The sequence below is a fragment of the Mandrillus leucophaeus genome, unplaced genomic scaffold (genome assembly GCF_000951045.1).
Source record: "Mandrillus leucophaeus isolate KB7577 unplaced genomic scaffold, Mleu.le_1.0 Scaffold39, whole genome shotgun sequence".
Lineage (NCBI taxonomy): Eukaryota > Metazoa > Chordata > Mammalia > Primates > Cercopithecidae > Mandrillus > Mandrillus leucophaeus.
In genome coordinates this window covers 4,011,120-4,036,310 of record NW_012104142.1, presented here as the reverse complement: position 1 = coordinate 4,036,310, position 25,191 = coordinate 4,011,120, and the positions used below count along the sequence as shown (strand labels likewise).

At 36.3% G+C, this 25,191-nt stretch overlaps 1 protein-coding gene across 3 annotated transcripts in view; it reads left to right on the top strand.

Annotated features, from left to right (window-relative positions):
• MICU1 (mitochondrial calcium uptake 1) overlaps positions 1 to 25,191 on the top strand; it is a 295,337-nt gene that overhangs the window by 108,286 nt on the left and 161,860 nt on the right. For 2 of the 3 annotated variants that reach the window (XM_011991109.1, XM_011991108.1), the window contains exon 5: positions 12,780 to 12,823. In XM_011991109.1, the coding sequence (XP_011846499.1) occupies positions 12,780 to 12,823 (44 nt within the window). Of the gene's footprint in view, positions 1 to 12,779; positions 12,824 to 21,864; positions 22,048 to 25,191 lie in introns of those variants that run through there. The other variant, XM_011991110.1, reaches the window with a different exon arrangement.

Sequence of the window (25,191 nt, the reverse complement as noted above, 5' to 3'; positions counted from 1 at the left end):
ATTTATTTTCACTGCTATAAGTTGTGGATATTGTATAAAATTATGCAAATATGCTAGTATATGATTTATTAGTTATTGCTATGTAACAACCAGAAAATGTCAGTGGCATACCTAGCATTTATTTGGCTCATGCCTCTGTGTAATTGCCTGACAAGTTCTTGTTGCCCACTGCACAGATAGAGCTGATTCACTGAGACGGCAGTATTGCAGTAAAGAGAGTTTAATTAATGCAAGGCCAGCCAAGTAGAAGGACAGGAGTTTATTATTCATGAAGTCAGCCTCCCTAAGGACTCAGAGGCCAGGGTTTTTATGGATAGTTTGGTGGGCAGGGGGCTGGGGAATAGGTGCTGTAGATTGGTTAAGGATGAAATCACAGGGGTGTGGAAAACAGTCCTCATGCACTGAGGCTGCCTCTATGTTTCGGCCACAGGACGGGTTCAGTTATGAGTCATGGGTCTGGGTGGGATCATTCAGTTGCCAGAATGCAAAAGTCTGAAAAATATCTCAAAAGATGAATCTTAGATTCTACAATAGTGATGCTATTTATAGAAGTAGTTGGGGAAGTCACAAGTCTTGTGACCTCTGGGCACATGACACCTGAGTTGTAAGGGGTTAGAGAAACTATGCCTACATTTTAATGGAATTCAGGCCTCTTCCATAATCCTAATCTTGTGACCTTTTACTAGTTTTACAAATGTTGCTTTGGTCCCTGAGCAAGGAGTTTTAGGGAGGGACTATTACCATTCTTGCTTTCAAGTTAAACTATAGTCTAAATTCCTCTGATTCCCGGGCTTTTGCCCAGGAATGAGTAAGGACAGCTAGCCTATGAGGCTAGAAGCAAGATGGAGTCAGCCATGCTAGACTTCTCTTGCTGTCATAATCTTTGCAAAGACACTTTCATCTGCAGATCCCATGAGGTGCGCTCTGCTGCTCTCTGTTGAGCTCTGTAGATAGGCTAGAGGTTGTCTAATTAAGCTGGGGTAGCTCTGAAAGTTTGTCAGCAGATTTGTCAGCCTGCTTCGTGTGTTTATCACTTTTTAGATCACTGGTCCATCCAGGATATATTTTTCTTATAGATGGCCAAGATCTAAGAAAGAAAGCCAACCTCAGAAGTCCATTTTAAGGATGCTTATGTCCCATCTGCTAATATCCCATTGGCTAAAACAAGTTACATAACAAAGCCCAAAGTCAAGGACTTTTCCGTAGAGGTCAAGGGGGAAGGAAGTAAATATTTGAGATCAGTAGTCCAATCTACCATGCCAGTTTTTTGTGTTGTTTTGTTTTAGAAACAGGGTCTTGCTCTGTTGCCCAGGCTGGAATACAGTGGCACATTCATAGGTTATGTAACCTTGAACTTCTGGGCTCAAGTTATGCCCTACTTTCGCTTCCTGAGTAGCTAGGACTACAGGTGTGTACCATCACACCCAGCTAATTAAAAAATTTTTTGCAGAGACAAGTGTCTCACTGTTGCCCAGGCTGCTCTCAAACTCTTGACCTCAAGTGATCTTCCTACCTCAGACTTCCAAAGTGCTGGGATTATAAGTGTGAGATACCACATCTGGCTCCGTGCCAGTTTTTTTAATCATTACAAACCATACTGCAGTGAATGTTCTCCTATATGCCCTGGTGCATATTTGCAATAAGTTATTTTCTTTCTTTTTTATTTTATTTTATTTTATTTTTGAGATGGAGTTTCACTCTGGTTGCCCAGGCTAGAGTGCAATGGCACAATCTTGGCTCACTGCAACCTCCATCTCCTGGGTTCAAGTGATTCTCCTGTCTCAGCCTCCCAAGTAGCTGGGATTATAGGCATGCACTACCATGCCTGGCTAATTTTGTATTTTTAGTAGAAACAGGGTCTTGCTCTGTTGCCCAGGTTTCACCCTGTTGGTCAGGTTGGTCTGGAACTCCTGACCTCAGGTGATTCCCCTAAAGTGAATGGGATTAGGTGAATCCTAAAGTGCTGGGATTACAGGCGTGAGCCACCACGCCTGGCCAAGAAGTTATTTTCAGTATATACCTGGAACTGGACTTGCTGGCCCATGGAATACATTCCTCATTCCTCTTCACATTTGCTAGACATTGCCAAGTTGATTTTCAGAATAGATACAATAATTTACCTTCTCTCCGAGAATATATGAGTTTCTTCCTCTGCATTTCTGTCAACACATGGTATTATCAGATTTAAATTTTAACGAACTTATGAAGGTAAATTATTGTCTCTTTGTGCTTTTTCTACTCTCTATTTTCTTTATTTCTGCTTTGATCTTTATTATTTCCTTCCGCCTGCTAATATTTGGTGGAGTTTGTTCTTGTTTTTCTAGTTCCCTAAAGTGCAATATTAGGTTGTTTATTTAAGGACTTTCTTCTTTTTCAATGTAGTGTTTATTGTTATCAACTTCCGTCTTAGAATTGTTTTTGGTATATTCCATAGCAAAAACATGTTGTGTTTCCATTTTTGTTTGTCTCAAGAAATTTTTTAAATTTTCTTTTTAATTTCTTCATTGACCCATTATTCAGGAGCATATTGTTTGATTTCCACATCTTTGTAAAGTTTCCAAGGTTCCTCCTGTTACTTATTTCTAGTTTTATATCATTGTGGTCAGAAAAGATACTTGATACAGTTTCAGTCTTCTTAAATTTGTTAAGACTTGTTTTGTGGCCTAACATATGATCTGTCCTGAAGAAGTGTGCATGTACAGGTGAGAAGAATGTGTATTCTGTAGCAGTTGGATGGAATGTTGTGTGTATCTCTCTTAAGTCCATTTTGTCCAGAGTACAGTTTAAATCTGATGTTTCTTTATTGATTTTCTATCTGGATGATCTGCCCATTAATGAAAGCGGGATGTGGAAGCCCCCTGCTATTATTGTATTGTGATCTCTCTCTCTTTTTAGATCTATTAATATTTGCTTTATATTTAGGTGCACTGAGATTGGGTTCATCTATATTTACAATTGTCATATCTTCTTAATGAATTGACTCCTTTATTACTAAATAATACCTTCCTTGTCTCTTTTTACAATTTTTGACTTATACTGTATTTTATCTAGGTATAGGTACTCCTGCTCTCTTTTGGTTTCTATTTCCAAATATCTTTTTCCCTTTACTTACTTTCAGTCTGTTTGTGTCCTTACTGGTGAAATGAGTCTCTTATAGGCATCATATAGTTGGGTCTTTTAAAAAATTTATTCAGCCATTCTGTTTTTTAGTTGCAGAATTTAGACCATTTATAGTCTCTGTTATTATTGATATGTAAGGACTTTATTATAGCCATTTTGTTACTCATTTTCTGATTGTTTTGTAACCGCTCTCTTTCCTTTGTTGCTGTCTTCTTTGTCTTCCTTTGTGGTTCTTTTCTCTGGTAGTGTATTTTAATTCCTTGCCTTTTATTTTTAGTGTATCTATTACAGGATTTTTCTTTGTGGCTACCATGAGGCTTACAAAAAACATAATTATAACATTATTTCAAGCTGATAACAGCTTAACTTTGATCACAGACACATACAAACTCTACACTTTAAAGTGTTTTAAATAATTTTCTGGTTTTATTTTGCATTTCACTAATGACAAGTGAGGCTTATCATCTCTGCATGTTATTGATTACTTACATTGCCTTTTCTATGAATTGCCTGTTTATAGTCTCTGCTCATTTTTCTGTTTGATTTTCTTTTTTAGTAAAAATAGTTTATATATTCTCATTGAAATCTGTTACATACATTGCAGATCTCTTCTCCTAGTCTGGGGCCTTTTTATTTTGTTTGTAGTGATTTTTTTTTTCTTTTTTTTTTTTTTTCTTTTTTTGAGACGGAGTCTTGCTCAGTCGCCCAGGCTGGAGTGCGGTGGCGCAATCTCGGCTCACTGCAAACTCCGCCTCCCGGGTTCACGCCTTTCTCCTGCCTCAGCCTCCCGAATAGCTGGGACTACAGGCGCCAGCCACTACGCCCGGCTAATTTTTTTGTATTTTTAGTAGAGATGGGGTTTCATGGTGTTAGCCAGGATGGTCTCGATCTCCTGACCTCGTGATCTGCCCGTCTCGGCCTCCCAAAGTGCTGGGATTACAGGCGTGAGCCACCGTGCCCGGCCTTTTTGTGGTGATTTTTAATGCACAGAAGTTGTCAATATTGATATTTTCAAATGTTTCAGTCTTCTCTTTGATAGTTTGTACTGTTATTTTTAACTGCTTTATTAAGATATAGTTAACAAAATAAATAGTACATATTTATAATGTGTTTGATGAGTTTTGACATACTATTCATATGTATTTTCTAATGAAAGCATCAACACAATTAATATAATGACACGTTTATCACCTCATTAGTTTCTTCATTCCCATTTGTAATATTTCTTTACCTCTTTTTCCTGCCCTCAAAGTCCCAGGCAACCACTAATCTGCTGTCTGTTTTCCATATCCTAACTGATTTTCAGTCTATTTTCTCTATCAATTATTGAGAGAAGGGTGTTGATTTCTGATTTTAGTTTTGAATTTGTCTGTTCATACTTTCAGGTCTATCAGTTTGGTTTTTTGTTTGTTTCTTCATTTTAGAGATGGGGGGGCCTCACTATGTTGCTTGGCTGGAGTACAGTGGCTGTAAATAGACATGATCATAGTATACTGCCTGCTCGAACTCCTGGCTCCTGGCCTCAAGTGATCCTCCTAGTCTCAGTCTCCCAAGTAGCTGGGACTATAAGCACATGACCCTGTGCTTGGCTCTAGTTTTTGCTTCACATATTTTGAAACTTTCTTATTAGGTACACACATTTTTAGGATTATTAATATTGTTTGGTGAATTGACCCTCTTATCATTACATAATTGAATCTCTTTATCCATGTGATTTTTTTTTTTTTTTTTGCTCTGAAGTCTACATAGCCTGATATTTATATAGCCACTCCAGTTTTCTTCTGATTTTTTTTTATGACTCTTCTTCTATCCTGTTACTTTTAACCTTCTTACATCATTATGTTTTAAATGGGGTTCCTTAGAACTTGAGGATAAATTCAAATAATAAAAAATAAATTAGGGTTCTTGTGGACAACATGTAGCTAGATCTTGTTTTTTATACAGTATGATAGCCTCTATCTTTTAATTACTACATTTATTGATATGCTTGGATTTAGGCCCACAATTTTATTTGTTTTTTTCTTATTTCTCCATCTTTTTATGTTCTTTTTATCCCCTTGCCTGCCTTCTTTTTGGATTATTGAAAAATTTTTAGTATAGTTTGAATTAATCTTTTGGGTTAATATTTCTTTGTATATCTTTATTCTGCTTGTGTCTATAGGTATTGTAATATACATACTTAACTTTTTACAGTCTATTAAGAATTTATATTTTACCACTTTCAGTGGAATATAGATAGATATCTTTTCACCATGTAGGTCTCTCCTAACTTTATGTTGTCGTGTCCTATGTGTTATATCTGTATACATAAAAAATTCTACTAGACATTGTCTTGATTTTTTTTAGTAACTATTATACATAAAGAACTTGCAAGGAGAAAATATTATATATGTCCAGATAGTAACTATGTCTGTTGCTCTTTTTAAATTTTTTTAAGTTCCTTTGGTATCATTTTCTTTTCCCCCTGAAGAATAAAATGTCTTTTGAAGCAGGTCTCTTGGTGACAAATTCTCTTGTTTTCCTTCATGTTAGAATTTTTTATTTTGTCTTCATTCATGAAAGCTATTTTCACTTAGATAAGTAATTCTGGGCTGAAATTCTTTTCTTTCAGCAGTTTAAACTGGCTACTTCAAAGATTTTTAATTATCTTTTTAAAAAATATTAAAAGGTTTTTTAAATGAAATTGCTGAGGCAGACAGCATAAGTGAGGAGAGATGGGATCCAAGAATGAAATTCTAAGAAGTGTAAATATTTAAGGGATAGGCAGAATAATCATCAAAGGAGTTTAAGAAAAGCAGACAAGATTATATGAAGATGATTATGAGAAATTGGAAATACAGATATATGATCTTAGGCAAATTTTTTAACATCTCTAAATCTAATTTTCTCATTTGTAAAACTGAGATAATAGCAACTAACTTGTATGATTTTGAAAATTAACTTATATGTATTATGTACCTACTTCTTCATGGCCTACTTCATGTCAGTATTTGCTTATACAGTGACAAGAATTCTCAGTAAGTTCCAGGCTGTCCTCTCATGCCATGCCTCTTGCCCTGACCTTTTTTTTTTTTTTTTTTAACTATAATGAAGATACATAAAGCATCTATTACAAGGCCTACAAAAATACTCAATAAATAACTCATTACAGTGATTATTAACACAGATGATAAAACCAAGTAGCTTTAATGTCTCTCATATCTGATACGCTGGAACTATACTTTCTTTTGCTAGCTTATATTACCTTGCATTGCTGAAAAATATAAACATTTTAATACATTTTTAGGATAAATTTTAGTGCTAAACACATGTAGAATAATGAAACTGGATCTTCCATCTCTCATACAAAAATCAACTCAAGATGAATCAAAGACTTAAATATAAGATGTGAGATCATCAAAATTCTATAGGATAACCTTGGAAAAACTCTTCTGGACATTGGCCTAGGCAAAGAATTCATGACCGAGACTCCAAAAGCAAATGCAACAAAAATAAAGAAATGGGACCTAATTAAACTAAAGAGCTTCTGCACAGCAAAAGAAATAATCGGAGTAAACAGACAGCCCATAGAATGGGAGAAAATATCTGCAAACTATGCATCTGACAAAGGACTAGTATTGAGAATCTGTAAGGAACTCAAATAAACCCGCAAGAAAAAAGCAAATAATCCCATCAAAAGGTAGAAAAGGATATGAATAGATATTTCTCAAAAGAAGATATACAAATGGCCAACAAAATTATGAAAAAATGCTCAGCATCACTAATCATCAGAGAAATGCAAATTAAAATCACAAAAAGATACCACATTACTCCTGCCAGTAATTAAAAGTCAAAAAACAATAGACGTTGGCGTGGATGTGGTGAAAAGGGAACGCTTTTATACTGCTGGTGGGAATGTAGATTGGTACAACCTCTACGGAAATCAGTATGGATATTCCTTAAAGAACTAAAAGTAGGCCGGGTACAGTGGCTCACAGCTGTAATCCTAGCACTTTGGGAGGCTGAGGTGGGCAGGTCATGAAATCAGGAGTTCGAGACCAGCCTAGCCAGCATAGTGAAACTCCTTCTTTACTAAAAGTACAAAAATTAGCCGGGCATGGTGGCACATGCCTGTAGTCCCAGCTACTCAGGGCTGAAGCAGGAGAATCAGTTGAACCCAGGAGATGGTGGTTGCAGTAAGCCAAGATTGTGCCACTGCACTCTAGCCTGGGCAACAGAGTGAGACTCTGTCTCAAAAAAAAAAAAAACAAAAAACTAAAAGTAGCAGATCTACCATTTGATCCAGCAGTCCCACTACTGGGTATCTGCCCAAATAAAAAGAAGTCATTATATGAAAAAGACTCATGCACATGCATGTTTATAGCAGCACAGTTCACAATTGCAAATATATGGGCTGGGCGTGGTGACTCATGCCTGTAATTCCAGCACTTTGGGAGGCCGAGGCAGGTGGATTACTTGAGGTCATTAATTACGGACCAGCCTGGCCAACATGGTGGAACCCTGTCTTTACTAAAAACACAAAAATTAGTCAGGCGTGATGGCACGCACCTGTAATCCCAGATACTCAGGAGGCTGAGGCAGGAGTATCGCTTGAGGCCAGGAGGCAGAGGTTGCATTGAGCTAAAGTCGCACCACTACACTCCAGCCTGGGCAACAGAGCAAGACTCTGTCTCAAAAAAAAAAAAAAAAAAAAAAAAACAAAAAAACCACAAAGATATAGAACCAACATAAGTGCCCATCGACCAATGAGTGAATAAAGAAAATGTGGTATATATACACCATGGAATACTAGTCAGCCATCAAAAGGAACAAAATAATATCTTGTGCAGCAACTTGGATGGAGCTTGAGGCCATAATTCTTTTTTTTTTTTTTTTTTTTTGAGATGGAGTCTCGTTCTGTCACCCAGGCTGGAGTGCAGTGGCGTGATCTCGGCTCACTGCAAGCTCTGCCTCCCCGGTTCATGCCATTCTCCTGCCTCAGCCTCCCTAGTAGCCGGGACTACAGGCGCCTGCCACCGCGCCCGGCTAATTTTTTTGTATTTTTTTAGTAGAGACGGAGTTTCACCTTGATCTCAATCTCCTGACCTCGTGATCCACCTGCCTCGGCCTCCCAAAGTGCTGAGATTACAGGCGTGAGCCACCGCACCCGGCCCCTAAAAGCCATAATTCTAAGTGAAGTTAACTCAGTTGTTGAAAACCAAATATCATGTGTTGTCACTTATAAGTGGGAGCCAAGCTATGAGGTTGTAAAGACACACAGAGTGAGATAATGGACTTTGGGGACTTGGAGTTAGGGTTGGAGCGCGATGAGGGATTAAAGAGTACATATTGGGTACAGTGTACACTACTCGGATAATGGGTGTGCTAAAATCTCAGAATTCACCACCATAGAATTCATCAGTGTAACCAAAAACCACTTGTACTACAAAAGATATTGAAAAAAAATTAGTGTTAACAAAAAAAGAATCTCTAAATTTTGAGAGATAAAATTTAGACTTCTTAACTAAAATTATTCAGTTTCCATTTACCTAAATTCTAATTTGTAGATCTTGAAATGACATATTTGATTCAGTTGCCCTTGTGTCTTTTGACAAAATGAGTTTGACAAAGTCAGTTGCCATTGTCTTTAAAACAAGTCTTTTAAATGCTCACTCTGACGCTTAAACTGAGACTATTCTTAACAGTATGTGTGTACATTTACACATACTTTACTTTTACACACATATTATTTGGGTATGGACTCAAGAAAAGAGGCAACTGCCATAATTAGAAGATTATTAGAGTTAAAATAAAAAAACAGTCCTTTAACCTTCTGAGCCTTGACTTTCTTATCAATAAAAAGGCAAAGGTAGTGTTTATATCACACTGTGAGCATTAAATTAAATGACTGAAAGTTCTTTGAATAAAAGTTTAAAAACCATAGGAAACACCTCAGTGAAAACAACATAGCTATAGTCTGGTGTTTCTAAGCTGGGACCAAAAGGTTTGGGTAGCAAACTGAAAGGGAAATCCTGTCATATGGAAGTCACCTAAGTATTATTTTTAAACTACACACGCTATTTTTTCACCTTTCATTCTCCATGCTCTCCCCGCCCCCAATAATTGGGCCTATTAGATTTTCTAGAGGAGTAGTTAGGGACAGTAGCTTGAATTACTTCATCCATCCACATTCCCCACACTCCACTTCCAACCATTTTAAGAACTGATCTAATCCAACCATCTCCTTCATTTGGCAGGTAAATAAATCAGAACATAACAAGGTGAAATAATCATTTCTTTCAACTTGAAATCATGAAACTCTTGGCCTACTTCATGTTAGTATTTGCTTATAAAATGACAATAATTCTCAGTGAGTACCAGGCTGTCCTCCCATGCCCCTTCCCCCTCACCTTTTTTTTTTTGGTATAATGAAGAGCATAAAATATGAAACATAAATCTATTCCATCTTCTCCATCTCCACAGTTCATGTCACAGAAGTAACCACCTTTAAAATGTTAAGTTACATTTTGAGTTATTCTGGGTATTGCCCTGATAACCTAAAATCTGTGCTATCTAATACAGTAGCTTGCAGCCATATTTGGCTACCGAGCACTTGAAATGTGGCAAGTCTGCGTTGAGATGTATTATAATTACAAGATACACTCCTGATTTTGAAAATGTAGTATTAAAAAATGTAAAACATCTCATTAATATTTTGATTACTACTTAAAATGATACTATTTGGATATATTCAGTTAAATAAAGTATTGAAATTAATTTCACTTGTTTCTTTTTGTCTTTTTAAAAATTTAACGTTATTTTTGGCCGGGCACGGTGGCTCATGCCTGTCATCCCAGCACTTTGGGAAGCTGAGACGGGCAGATCATGAGGTCAGGAGATCAGGACCATCCTGGCTAACACGGTGAAACCCTGTCTGTACTAAAAATACACACACACACACACAAATTAGCTGGGCATGGTGGCACATGTCTGTAGTCCCAGCTACTCGGGAGTCTAAGGCAGGAGAATCGCTTGAACCCAGGAGGTAGAGGTTGCAGTGAGCCGAGATCATGCCACAGCGCTCTAACCTGGGTGACAGAGTGAGACTCTGTCTCAAAAAAAAAAAAAAAATTAATTAACCTTATTTTTAAATTGGCATAATAATTGTACATATTTATGGGGTACCTAGCACTGTTTTGATACATATAATGTATATAGTGATTAGATAAGGATAATTAGCATATCACCATCAAACATCATTTCTTTGTGTCGGTACCTTCCTTCTAGATATTTGAAACTGTGTAATATATTGTCACTAGCTCTACAATGCTATAGAACACTAGAACTTATTCTTCCTATCTAGGTGTAATTTTGTATACTTTAACAAATCTTTTCTAGTCCCTCCCATTTCCCCTATCCTTCTCAGCCTCTGGTATACCCTGTTCTACTTTCTACTTCTATGAGATCAACTTCTTCTGGCTTCCACATAGGAATGAGAACATGCGGTGTTTAACTTTCTGTTCCTGGCTTATTTCATTTAACATAATGTCAACCAGTTCTATCCATGTTGCCTCAAATGACAGGATTTCTTCCTTTCTACCTTTTTAAAGATGGTTATTAGACAATTTTAAATTACACATGTGACTTGCATTTGTTATTCACACTATATTTCTGTTGGACAGTGCTGATGCAGTTAGTAAGCATATATCTCCCTAGTTGATGTACCAGGTTTTACCTGTGAGACATCTGATTCTATTCTGATTCTCATGCCTTTGTAAGGAACCAGGAAGATTTTTGCCTGAAAATCTTTAGGATTTTTTTATCCTTGGTATTCTCAAATTTCACAAGCATACACTGAAGTGTGGGTACTGTTTTGTTCAATATGCTTAGAACACTTGGTAAGGTCTTTTAGTTTGTCTCTCTATAGTTCTGAGAAAGTTTCTGCGAATATTTTTTTGGATTATTTTCTCCCTATTTCTGAAGGAGAAAGATCCTGTATCTAATTGGATACTAAACCTCTTGGATTGAGTCTCTGTTTTCTATAATTCTGTCTTATATTTTCTATTTTCTATCCTGCTGTCCTTTGGCAGCAGTTTGGGAGGTTACCTTATCCTCATCTTTTGAGAGTATATTTAAAAATAGGGCTGGATGCGGTGGCTCATGCCTGTAATGCCAGCACTTTGGGAGGCTGAGGCGGGTGGATCACCAGAGGTTAGGAGTTCTAGACCTGACCTAGAAGCCTGGCCAACCTGGCGAAACCCCATTTTTACTAAAAATACAAAAATCCGACAGGTATCGTGGCACACATCTGTAATCCCAGCTACTTGGGAGGCTGAGGTAGTAGAATCACTTGAACCTAGGAGTTGGAGGCTGCAGTGAGCCACGATCATGCCGCTGCACTCCAGCTTGGGTGACAGAGCAAGACTCTGTTTCAAAAAAATAAATAAAAGAAAAGAAAAAATAGGGGAAGATAGGCAATCAAAGTTTTAATTGTCTAGAACTCTTTCTTTTTCTCTGTTCTTTTATCAGAAGCATGTTCTGATACATATCAGCCTTTATGACTTACACTCTCCTAAATATCTGTCAGGTTGCAAATTAAAATTGTTTCTGACATTTCTTTCTGTGTCATGAATTATCTATTTCTTTTACAGTCAATGGGTCAGTTTGTTTAGGGCTGGCTTCTGGAAGATGAGGCACATTGCAGATAAGAAGAATGTATAACCAAATGTTTAAATTAGAAACGCAAAAAGGTTTTTCTGGGAGCAGTGATAATCTGATGATTGTAATAATGTGGGCAGAGTGAGGTAAAGGCCTGAACTAGTGGCAACTGAAAGAAAAGAACTGAATAATTATGCAAGAAAATAAGTGTAACCGAGTACTGATTTCTCCACTCTCAGAACTCCCACAGCACCCTTTTATTGAAGTGATTGTATGCTCCCTTGTAATGTTAATTATTATATCCATATGTCTTTCTAACTAAATTGTGACTTTTCAAGGCAAGGACTGTATCTTATTCATTCATTCTTTTGCAGATATTTATTGATCAAGCACTGTTCGAAATGCTGGGGATAAAGCTGTGTGCAAAGACAAAACTATCCCTGCCCTCAGTGCCACCGAATATATTCACTTAATTTTTCACAGTGCACAGAATCCAGAGCTAGGCATTCCCAAGTAAATAGTTAACATTTAACCCAATTTAAAAATTTAATATTAAGATGGTCTGTTTGTGACTGTTTAGTTGTATTGCAATAGGTTTTGTTTTGTTTTTTTTTTTTTGGTATTATTTTATTTGGACTTGATACAAAAAATTATTATGCATTCAGATTAAACTAATATTCCTTACCTTAATTAACAGTAATATAGCACCTTGATATAGTGAAAAGAGGACCACTTTGGGAGGAGTCCGGAGTTCTAATTGGACTCTACTGTTGAATAGGTTTGCACATTTTTACCTTCTTAGAGCCTTACTTTTCTGATATGTAAAATAAAAGGGTTGGTATCTGTTAGCACTCACACTTTGAATCTGAAAGTGGAGCAAAATATTCATTCCTGTGGCCTTTGAATAAATGTTTTGTACTTTTAATTGAATGACTGGAAACAAAACCAAGAGCTGACAGCTCTTTATATGTTTCACTTGAGTTATAATCAGTAGCTAAATGTTTTTTCCTTTTCTTTTACAGACTTGGGTCTGGATCAATATATAATAAAACGCTTTGATGGAAAGGTGAGCAAACTATGACTCTTCTATACATATATCCTATTATTTACTGAGAAGATTTTTAAGTTCCTCTATAGTTATGTGTGAGAAATGACTGAATACCTGTTTATCTTATCAAAAGAGCATGCTTAGGTTAGGGGGTCTGTGCCTCCATGTGCCTCTACAGAAAAAGGCAGAAGGTTCTATATTTTTCCATGTAAGGTAACTCTTATGTATTGCCTGCTATTTATATTAAGGGCTAATTCAGTGTTTGTTGACTTTTGAATGTTAACTCAATAGTCATCATAAAGATTAATAAGCCCCCCAATATTGTATTGGCATTTCTTACAAAACGCTTCCCTGATTTGACCTTTCTCAGACTTTGTGATAGTGTCTAGCAATAATCTTAACTAGAAAATTACAAAGGTCCTTGTAGTGCTTTTGTAATAATTATGAAGACTATTCCAGATTTGCCTATAAGTTTGCACTATACTTATTTTTAGTTATTTATACCTGAATAAATAATATAACAAATTATTTTTAGGTATAGAAAATGAGACTTTCAGTTTTATTATCTCATAAAGCAGTCAAACATGTTTTTTCCTTTCAGGCCAGATTCTCCAAAAAGAAAGTATTACACAGGGTCAGAAAGAAAAGTAAAGGGTCAATTTTACAGAGGAGGAAGAAAGCACTTCAGAAAGAAGAAAGAGCCAGGCATGGCTCTGCAGAGCACAATGAACAGGAAGTCAGAAGGAAAACCATGGAGTGGCTGGAAAAGGCAGGATCACAAAAAAGGGTCTAGATGGGAAGAGGTCAGGGTTAGTAGAAACTGATGACTTTTGCAGAAATTTGCCAATTCCTGCATTATTACATAAAACTCCATATCCTGGTAAGGTGGAGAGATAAGTGTCGAGCTCTTTTATACAAGTGAAAATAATGAATAGCTGCCTTAAGATTTGAGAGATCTCAGCTAAGGCTACCTGTGTAAAAATTACCTTTCCTATTAAGGTGGCACAGTGCCTAAAATGCCTCTATCTGTGAATATCGTCATTTTAAAGTCACATATTCTAAAAGAATGATCAGAAAGGAAGGGCACTGAACTAGATGTTAGGAGACCTAGGCTCAAGATCCTAACTCTGCTTTGGGACAGTTTCATCTTTTCTCTGATCCTTGGTGTCTCTGCTTTATCTATAGTAAAGTACCGTATCCAACGTGAGGACTTACTGCAACACTTCTGATTTCAGAGTCTTTGGAGGGTCAGGTCCCTATCTTACCTGTTCTTGTGTCACTCAGAGTCCAGCGTGGGCCTGGCCCACAGGAGGCAAACAATAAATGTTTAATGACTTGCAAAAAATCAACTACAGTAGTCAATCACATATTCCTTGATGGAGGTGGAGGTCTGACTCATGAAGTCAGTAATAACTTACAGCAAATTCATTTTAATAAATAACTTTTTTTTTTTGTTTTTTTTTTGAGATGGAGTCTCGCTCTGTCACCCAGGCTGGAGTGCAGTGGAGCGATCTCAGCTCACTGCAAGCTCCACCTCCTGGGTTCACGCCATTCACCTACCTCAGCCTCCCAAGTAGCTGGGACTACAGGCACCCGCCTCCACACCTGGCTAATTTTTTTTGTATTTTTAGTAGAGACGGGATTTCACTGTGTTAGCCAGGATGGTTTCAATCTCCTGACCTCGTGATCCACCCGCCTCTGCCTCCCAAAGTACTGGGATTACAGGCGTGAGCCACTGCGCCCGGCAATAAATGACTTATTTTGGTTATTTGGAGAATCACTTGAACCCAGGAGGCAGAGGTTGCAGTGAGCCAAGATCATGCCATTGCGCTCCAGCCTGGGCAACAGAGCGAGACTCTGTCTCAAAAAAAAAAAGAGAAAAGACTAAAAGAAAAAAAAAAAAACCTTATGTAATGAAGAGTGCCAGATTCATTTAGTGTTTGATCAGTTTAAAAGTTTTCCATGTTTTTTTGTTACATATGAAGTATTTCGCCTGGTAATTGTAACTGTCAGTACTTTCTCAATTGTCAGTCTTTTCATTTTTCTTTCTTTCTTTCTTTCTTTCTTTATTTATTTATTTATTTATTTTGAGATGGAGTCTCGCTCTGTTGCCAGGCTGCAGTGCAGTGGCGCCATCTCAGCTCACTGCAACCTCTGATTCCCTGGTTCAAGCGATTATTCTGCCTCAGCCTCCTAAGTAGCTAGGATTACAGTCACGCACCACCACACCCAGCTAATTTTTGTGTTTTTAGTAGAGATGGGGTTTCACCATGTTGGCCAGGATGGTCTTGATCTCCTGACCTCATCATCCGCCCACCTCAGCCTCCCAGAATGCTAGGATTACAGGTGTGAGCCACCATCATTTTTCTTTAGATCTTCATGACTTTTTTGTTCTCTCATTCAGAAAATCTTAAGTAGCTGCTTCTAGAATATATGAATTCTAAGACAATTTTCTGTTTAAAAAAACAATTTGTGTGATAATGATATTGTAGTAATTTTGTGCATTATGGCCAGAAATGTAGTTAGAAAGCTAAACACCTAAGAGGAATTTCTTTTTAGACTTGCTTTGATTTTTAAATGGATAATTTTTTCCCTCTTCCTCTGTTTTTTTTTTTTTTTAATTTGTAAGGTAAACTAGCTATTAAATGCTTAGAGAAAGAATTATTTACTCCTATTGTCTTAGCCCCCATTATCTTAACTTTTAGCACACCATTTAACAAAGTCCAAAATTTGACCAGTAACAAACACTAGATTATTTTATTGCCTTCTAATTGAATTAAACTTCAGACTTTTTGTCATTGAAAGTAAGAACAAATATAAAAATATTTTCCTGGGATGTTTTAAATTTGTACCTGAATAATGGAACCTCCAGATGCAAAATAGGAAAGAGTGGCCCAACTGATATTGACAAATAATTGAGTAGTTAATTCTTGTTTTGCTAAAATCTCTTTCTCCTGATCCGTTTAATTAACTGGAAGGTTCCCTGTAAGAAGTAAATGAGACATTACTATTTCAACTGATAGTCAGTGAGAACTGAATTTAATTAAGCAGCTTTTGAATTTGTAGGTGAATCTTTTTCCAGAGCCCATTATTACTTTATGTTAATGGACACTAATACTTTTAGAATACTAGCAATTTCCCTTGTAGAAAAGTTAGGAAATACATTATTATTGTCACTTGTATCTACTATCATAGGCCTTGTATAAAGAATGGTAACAGCTATGGTTACCATTGGTTTTAAGAATATGTTTTGTAGATAAGTGGTATTATTTTTAAAATATGAGACTAGGTTTAAAAGTTTAAAACTTTAAATCTTGAAAGAGTTCGGATTTTATCTTAGAAGACATTTGAAAATTATTGTAGCTTATTAGCATTATTATAGAGATGGTAATACAAAATATATTCTGACATTATTATTATTATTTTGAGACTGAGTTTCGCTCATGTCGCCCAGGCTGAAGTGCAATGGCATGATCTCGGCCCACTGCAACCTCTGCCTCCAGAGTTCTCAAGCGATTCTCCTGCCTCAGCCTTCCGAGTAGCTGGGATTACAGGCGTCCACCACCATGCCCGGCTAATTTTTTTTGTATTTTTAGTAGAGACGGGGTTTTACCATGTTGGCCAGGCTGGTCTTGAACTCCTGAACTCCTTGAATTACCTGACCTCAGGTAATCCATCCACCTCGCCCTCCCGAAGTGTTGGGATTACAGGTGTGAGCCACCATGCCTGGCTGGCTTTTGTTTTAATGTAATATGTCGTAGATTCTTTCTAAATGCACCTTCCTGTGTTGAATCCTTCTTGTGAAAAAAAAAAAACAAAAAAGCCCCTTCCCCTAGTATCCCTATATTCTACTAACAATTTGTCAATACAGTGATTTCATGAATTTTGGATTATTTAAGGAAAACTAAATTTTTTTATTTGTTTTGTTTATCGTCTTTTGTGATTTTACCATCTAATTGGCCTATAAAACAATTATTTCTAAGTAGGGACTTTATTTTACATTACTGTTAAATATTCTTTTCATGTAATCATTTAGTTGCTCTCTTTTATTTGCATGATTTATTTCAAGTGGTTTGTAGCCTTCTTTATTTTCCCATTTTCTCTTACCCCTTTTTTCCCCTCAGCAAACCAAAGATAGAAATTATATTTTGTATTTCCTGTGTCTATTGCATATAATAGACAACTTTCTCCACATCAAATGTCACCATGTTTTCTTATAAAGTCACAGAATAAAATTGCATGGTATAGATAAAATTGTTTCTTAAGCAAAGAATACCAACTTCCACAATGTTGATGCAATCCCCTTATCTCTTCTAAAAACTATAAAGCTTATACCCTTTTTTCAAGCAATAAAATTGTCTATTGAGACTAATTGTTCATTATCATCATACCACCATGTATTTCTTTTTTAGAGAACCGATTTGTTATTCTTTCCTACCTATTGATTCCCCTTTCCCCCAACCTCTCCCTGAACATTTCAGAAATACTGCCTCTGAATTGAGTTTTTTCCATTACTTGGAACTACAGTCCCCTCAGAACCTTGACAATCTCTCAGACTTGGAAGAAAAAAATGATATGTATTATATTTCCACCTCCTTTATATTATCTACAAGAATATTTGTTTACATGGAACAAAACATTTTACATCAAATAAAAAATGAAATATTATCCCCATTTATCTGTAAAGAGATGAAAGTGTAGTCAAAACCAAGAAAGGGAAGTATTGATTATAGTGTTTATAACAGATAATATGATTAGTAGAGGAACAGATGGAAGTCATAGTTGAAAATCAAAGCTTTGATATTACTACATTCTCTTTTACTAGGTGAAAGGTCTTTTTGAAAATATTAACAAATTAACTTTAAAGTATCATTCCTTTTGGGGGAAATTGTTGGTTCTTCTAAAGAGAATACGAACACATTTTTTCCTATAATGTAATACTTCTTGGTGCTTTATTCAAGTTGTAATTATTTACTTTATTTCTCAGATAAAATAAGACCCTAGAATAAGGTCAAGTGTGGTTTTACTCCTTGACATATATAGTAAGTTGTTAAGGAATTTTCTGTCTTTTAAGAGTTAAATGTATTGAAGATTGAGGAAATGTAAATTAGAACATAGGGTACTAAAAGTCTCATGGGACAGGGTTTGATGAATATCCACATTTATTTGAACTACTCTAGTGAAATTTAGATAACAGGTTATAATGTGACATGTAATTCTGCATTGTTAATTAGCCACGTCTTTCTTTCCCTCTCTCTCAGCTTCTAGAGACCTGAAACCAGTCAAGTGGAAATTCTTGGTTAATTAATATATTTATTCATGTTTTTGGCTAAATGTGAATATGTAAATATAATTTTATTAGTCTTTCTTGTTATCTGTGTTTTCATTTGCCCTATCAATCCCATTTTTAAAGTAGGGTGTATCATTTATTTCTGTATTCTTTTTCTTTATATAGGGAAATTCTTGCTTTAAAAACACTGTAACAGATGCCAAGAGAATATAAGTATTTCCTTGAAGCCAGAAGTTCCTCACAGATGTTTCAAAGTCACATGTTACTTTGGGCATGATGACTGGGCTCTTTTTTAAAACCCCATTTTCGCTCATTGGTTGTCAGTGGTTTATTTTTTTGGTTTAAAGTGAAATTTCTGAGCTGGTCCCGGAGACTCAGGCCTAGCACTTTGGGAGGCCGAGGCAGGCGGATCACTTGAGGTCCGGAATTTGAGACCAGCCTGGCCAACATGGTAAAAATCCCATCTCCACTAAAAATCTAAAATAGCTGGGCATAGTGGTGCACACCTGTAATCCCAGCTACTTGGGAGGCTGAGACAGATCGCTTGAACCTGGGAGGCGGAGGTTGCAGTGAGCTGAGTTGGCACCACTGCACTCCAGCTGGGCAACAGAGCAAGACTCTGTCTCAAGAAAGAAAAAAAAGAAATGTGACATTTCTAAATGAAAAATGCTTGACTATATTTGTCTTGTGGGAATTATTGCCAATAATAAGAAGCTGTTTGAGTGCTTATTATGTTCCAGGCTTACACATAATTACTCATTTAGTGCACACAACCACTATCTTAGCTGTCTATTTTTATCATCATTTTACGGATTGAGAAAATAGGGGCTAGGCATGGTGGCTCACACCTGTAATCCCAGTGCTTTAGGAGACCGCTTGAGCTCAGGGGTTCCAGACCACCCTTCTCGACAAAAACTACAAAAAGTAGCCAGGTATGGTGACGCATGCCTTTAGTTTCATTTACTCAGGAGGATCAGGTGGGGGGACTGCTTGAGCCCAGCAGGTAGAGGCTGCAGATTGTGCTACTGCACTTCAGCCTGGGCAACAGAGTGAGACCCTGTCTCAAAAAAACAAACAAACAAAAAAACAAAACAAAGAAAAGAAAAGAAAGTACAGAAAAGATAAGAAACCAGCCTAAAATCATATAGCTAGGATTCCAAATTCTCTTGAACACTATGTGATACTACCTTCTGAATGTCTAATCCAGTTGTCTATATGACCTTTTTTTAAAAGTTTACTGCTTTAATACTATTCGCTCAAATAACCTTGATGTTTCACTTTCTTTTTGGTAAGAGTTGAAGTTAATCTTTTCTGCTTTGATAAAGTACAGCTATAAATTCATACTAACCTCAGAAACCACATAACACTTCATTTTAAAGAAAGAAAATATGGGGTATATACATTTTAATATCTGAATTTAAAAATCAGAATATAAATTTTACTGTTATTGGCTCCATTATCTTTTCATATACCATGAGCTCCACTTGGCATCTTGAGAAGTGCTCAGTCTTTTTTTTTTTTGAAGCCAAGATTGCGACACTGCACTCTAGCCTGGTCAACAGAGTGAGACTCTGTCTCAAAAAAAAAAGAATGTAATTAATTTACAAAAGTGAACTGAGGAACAAATTCAACATATCCTTTCACACCTGCTGGAATTTATTTTTATTTTTAGTTACAGATTTTGCCATCTTCCTTCTTTCCCATCCAAAGTTCTTTAAATTATTTTAAAAACATTTACTCAGTTGTCTCTCCTCTTACAAATTAGCAACTTTAGTTCTTTTTTACATACCACAACCCTAAAAAAAAAAAATCTGGCTTTGGTATCTGAAATATTTTCCAAGGCATTTCCATTTTGAGTATCTCAGTACTCTGTTTGGCAGCTGTGTGTAAATGGTTAGTAGATGTTATAAAGTATGCTGAATTGGTATGAAAAACAATCTTGTGGATTGCTGAACTTCTTTATGTGTAATAGAGTGGTAAGAAGACAGTGGACTTTGGATATAGACAGTCATGTATTTAAATGGAGGCTTTCCCACATAGTTGATGGGTAACCTTGAGCAAGAGACCAGTTAACCTCTCTGTCAGTTACATTCTCAGTAATATTGGGACAATAGGTAAAGTATCTAGCTCTACAAATTATAGCTGTTTTGCATAACTTTGAGCCCTATACTCAGTTTATGAAAGGAGTTCTCTGCTGTCATATATATGATCTTCTTTCTTCGTTTGCGTGAAAAGCTGCAGACTAGTATACTCTCTGTGTAATTGTTCTCTCCACAGCCCTTTCCTTCCGAGTTCAATTAGCTGTAAAAGTCTCCTGTGCTATGTCTGTAATGAGCAACTAGCCCAGGTTAAATACCGAGTCCATTAACAAAGAGAGGCCTCTAGTTCGATTTCACGTATCTGAGTTGTCCTGTGTTCACAGTGATTCACCTCATTCCTGTGCTGTAAAATCCCTTGGGCTCTGTCACATAAGTTCCAGCTGTAGGCTTGTAAATTGTTAATAGCATATATTTTTCAGTCAAGAAATTTTACAGTGCTACTCAGTGTGGTTAGAACAGGATGGTAAATATAGGTCAAATTTTATTTCATGGTCAGGATGACTTTATTTTTTTAATACTAATGTGGATATCACTTTATTTAATGCAACATAATTTTGGAGACTTTTTTCTAAGAAGCCATTCTGTACTGTTTCTTAGAGTAGTCACTAATTATCTGAACTCATCCATATTTGATTGCCTATATTAATATGAGTGGCAAAGCAACTATTTTGCCATAAAGTTAAAAAAATTATGTAAATGAAATGGTATTGAGACATCGTTGTTTTGTTTTATTGTGCCTAGTAGATAATATCTAAAACATTTCTATGTATTCCTCATTTGCTACTTCCAGGTGTTCAGTGATATTATTACAGGTTTTAACTGTTTCTTTGTGTATTTTGTTTTGTGATATGTATATTTGATTGGTTTGTTCATATAATCAAACAATGTCAATGTTTTTTCTTTTTCTCATCTTCTGATTAGGATTTCTGGCAGGTACTGATTCAGCAGCATGTGCTTTAAATTATTTAATGCTCCAAAATCCATAGTAATGCTTCAGGAACAAAAGTTCAGTGCATGATGCGTATGTTCTTGCCCTGCTCCCTTCAGAATGATTTCGTTCCTGTCACTTTAAATTAACATACTTTATCTTTAATATGACAATCCAAGCACTGCACAAGTCCTTGAGAATTTAATACCCAGCATGATTGAAAAGGAAGTTTTAACATTATATGTTACACAAAAGGTTAAGAAACGTTGTTTTAATCACTCTTATTAAGTATAAGAGGTACTTATTAATTGAGTCACTTAAATGGTCTTACTTGGAGGCCAGGTCTGGTGGCTCATGCCTGTAATCCCAACACTTTGAGAGGCAGGGGCAGGAGGATCGCTTGAGCCCAGGAGTTCGTGACCAGCCTGAGCAACATAGCAAGACCTCATCTCTATGAAAACATTTAAAAACAGTAGTAGTCCTAGCTACTCAGGAGGCTGATGTGGGAAGATCACTTGACCCAGGAGTTGGAGGTTATAGTGAGCTATGATTGTGACACTACTCCAGCCTGGGTGACAGAGTGAGACCCTGTCTCTAAAACAAAAATAAAAGTCTTATTTGGGATATTATGTTCCTACTTGAACTGTAACTGATGAGACAACAGTAACTTCAAGCTAAAAATTATTCTTTTTTTCTTTTGAAATTTCTTACATAATAAATACAAATAAGCAGTTGCTTGGTTGCACTTTGCGCAATAAAATAGCTTAAGGGGAGATAAATGGGACACCTAGAAAGACTATTATTTTGCTTTTCTGAGCTAGTCAATGACTTTAACTTGGAAAAGCAATTAAATATTTGGAGAAAACCATGAAAAGAATATGTACTTATAGGCTGGCAAAGGAGATCTTCAAGGACACTGCTAAAAGTACTTTTTAAATTGGTCTTTGAAGGCTTGGGCTCTTTAATGATAATTTATAAATTATTAAAATTTATTCATTAAAAGATTACTCTCACATTTCTGGTGGTTGGCAGTCTCAAAAATATAAATTAAACTGAATTGTAGTAATTAAATATAAATTAAGCTGAATTATAAACATCATTTGGTTTAAAATAGCTAATGATATAACTAACGAAGACCACAGGGTGCCCTTTATTTGTATAGTACACTTTTTCTGTACTTCTTAATGGAGTGGTTTTTTTTTTTTTTTTTAGACGGAATCTCGCTCTGTTGCCTAGGCTGGAGTGCAGTGGCGCGATCTTGGCTCACTGCAAGCTCCGCCTCCCGGGTTTACACCATTCTCCTGCCTCAGCCTCCCGAGTAGCTGGGACTACAGGCGCCCGCCACCACACCCGGCTAATTTTTTTGTCTTTTTTAGTAGAGATGGGGTTTCACCGTGTTAGCCAGGATGGTCTCCTGACCTCATGATCCGCCCGCCTCGGCCTCCCAAAGTGCTGGGATTACAGGCATGAGCCACCGCGCCCGGCCTGGAGTGTATTTTTGGTAGTCCCCTTACCAGACCCTCAAATTAGGTATCCTATTATTGGTACAATAGATTATCTTCCTAAATACCTTTGCCTTTAACTGCATTCTGAACCAAACTGACAAATACATTAAAAATTATGTCAGAGTAATGTATGGATGATCCCATTATCAATGTTTCTAATCCTGGGAATTCTATTTTAGAGTACGGAGTAGATCAGGTAAGACACACCTGTGATTGAGGCCAGCCACTTCCGGTTCTCTAATTATGGTAGGACAGTTTGTAGACGGTAGCTAAAAACTCTTCCTCTCCTTTAATAATTGTATGGCTTACGGCTGGAAGATTTAAAATGGCTGGACTTGGATAGGTGTCCTTACTAATTAGGAATAGATTCGAGAGGCAGCAGTTGGGAAGTGCTTAAAAGTCTCTGGAATCTGCAGCATTAAGTAGTCAACATTAGGTGACAAAAGAGCACCAGTCTTCTTTAAACTCTCACTATTTAAGGTAATGTCCTTGGTTGATCAGGGATTCAAAATCAAGCTTTTCTGTATTCTTAAGGCTGTCTTATGAATAAACTTTTTATATTAAAGAATAATAAACCTTTTCTTAGGTAGTGGGAGAATTGTTTACCTATATTGGGTTCTATGAATATCACTCATTTTGGTGGCACTAGTATGAATCCTTTAAGCTTCCAAAGGTCAATGAACAGTTACTTTGTAGAAGAGGCATTTCTTGCTTGCTTCCTTGCAGTGACTTGTTCTTTGCATGCTAAGTTTCTATTGCCTGTGGAAAGTCTGGGGATCATTTTGTTTTCCTGGTACCATAGAATGCTGTTCTTCAGATGCAGTTTATTAATGCTGTTAAATACTTAGACTGCTGTGAGGAGTATCCATAATGTCTCTTTCCAGTCTCTGAGTTCCACCACTACTAAAGTTTGTTAATCTAACCCATGTGTTTGATTATTTAAGTTGAGAAAATTAATAATAATATAATCATTAAGTGTGGCAAAGGAGGGTGTAGTTTACTTAGTTGTCTCAAATATTCAGACTCCTATTAAAATATCTTTAAATCCATTTTATTTTAGATTATGTTGTGTTTGAATTTGGGGTCAATGAACCCATTTGATTTATCATTGTTGGTTTGAAAACATAAACATAACTAACCATTGCATTTCTTACACCTTCATCTTTAGCTTTTTCATCATAAAACAAGATTCAAAATTCACTTTGCTATCAGACAATTTTCTTTAGTTCCAGGCTAACTTCTTTTTTCTTATATTTTAGCACATTCTAGCATGTTTTAAGGTCGCACAATTAAAGTTCTATAAGAGGTATACTAAACAAGTTATTTCTCCTTCTATTCTGGTAAAACGAGTTCTCAGCTTAGCCTGAACATCTATTTATGATCTTTGGTTGTAGAGAATGTGTGAGGATAGTCCTTTATTTGCATATTTGTTTTTGGCATGATGTATTTTTTAAAATTCTAAACTTGAATGAAAAACTTCACCAATTACAAATTAATCTAACATTTATTAATTAAAAATTAAAGAACATTACACTCTTGAAGTGATGCACATTTCAAAATGATCGAAATATGCATTTGAGTAAGTGAAAGCCTTAAAAATGTACGCCTATATCATTGGCTTGGACTTTCTTTCCTCTTCAACTTCAAGTTAAGTTAGCAGATACAAACTAAGCCCCAAGGTTAATATTTTATGGTAGTGAAGTACTTCAAAAATATTCAGTCCTGGTTAACGTTTTCCAGAAATTGGGAACAATATAGATATCAGTGTGTTCCTGTGTAGTTGATACAATGTAACATAAAATGATTCATGACATGGGCTCTGGAGTCTCCTGCCACTTAATAGTATTGTCACCTTTGGCTATTTATGTAACTTCTCTAAACCTGAGTGTTCTTATCTGTAAAGTGCAGATAATAGTATGCAGTGAGGACTTAAAGAGATAATGCAAATATAAAGTACCTAGCACAGTGCCTGGCATTTACTAAAGAGAGTAAATCAAATGAGATGCTAACACCTGTAACTGAGGTCAGCCACTTCCAGTTCATATACTTCCAGAATATGCGAAGTATAATGCTTAAGTTCTTCATGGTCTTTAATGGTGTCTTTAATGGTCAGTGGTCCTTAAGGGATACTTATAAATGTTTGTTTGTTTTCAAAATTGATTTTAAAATCCTTCATCAAAACGGTTTCCTGGGAGGTGATAGTTACTAAAACAGTTTAGAGCAAGGTTGTGAATGGTGATCCTCAAGAGTGAAACTTTAAGTTTTGTTCTTATGATACATTTTTTTCTTATACAAATTTTTTCCAAGTGAAAGAAGGTGAAATCACTATATTGACTTAGTTTTCAAGATTTTTACTTGAGACTGGTTTTACATTAAGTGGTAGAGAAACCTTTTATAACCCAAGTGACTAAAACCAACACTGCTGCTCATCTCAGGACTGTTCTTTTTAGCAGTGATCCATTTGAGTGGCCAAAGTTCAAAATTAAATTCTTAGATTTAGGTAGCAGATAATCAAGTCATAGAACACAGATTCCCCTGCTCAAAGCTGTTTTGAAGCTAGTATG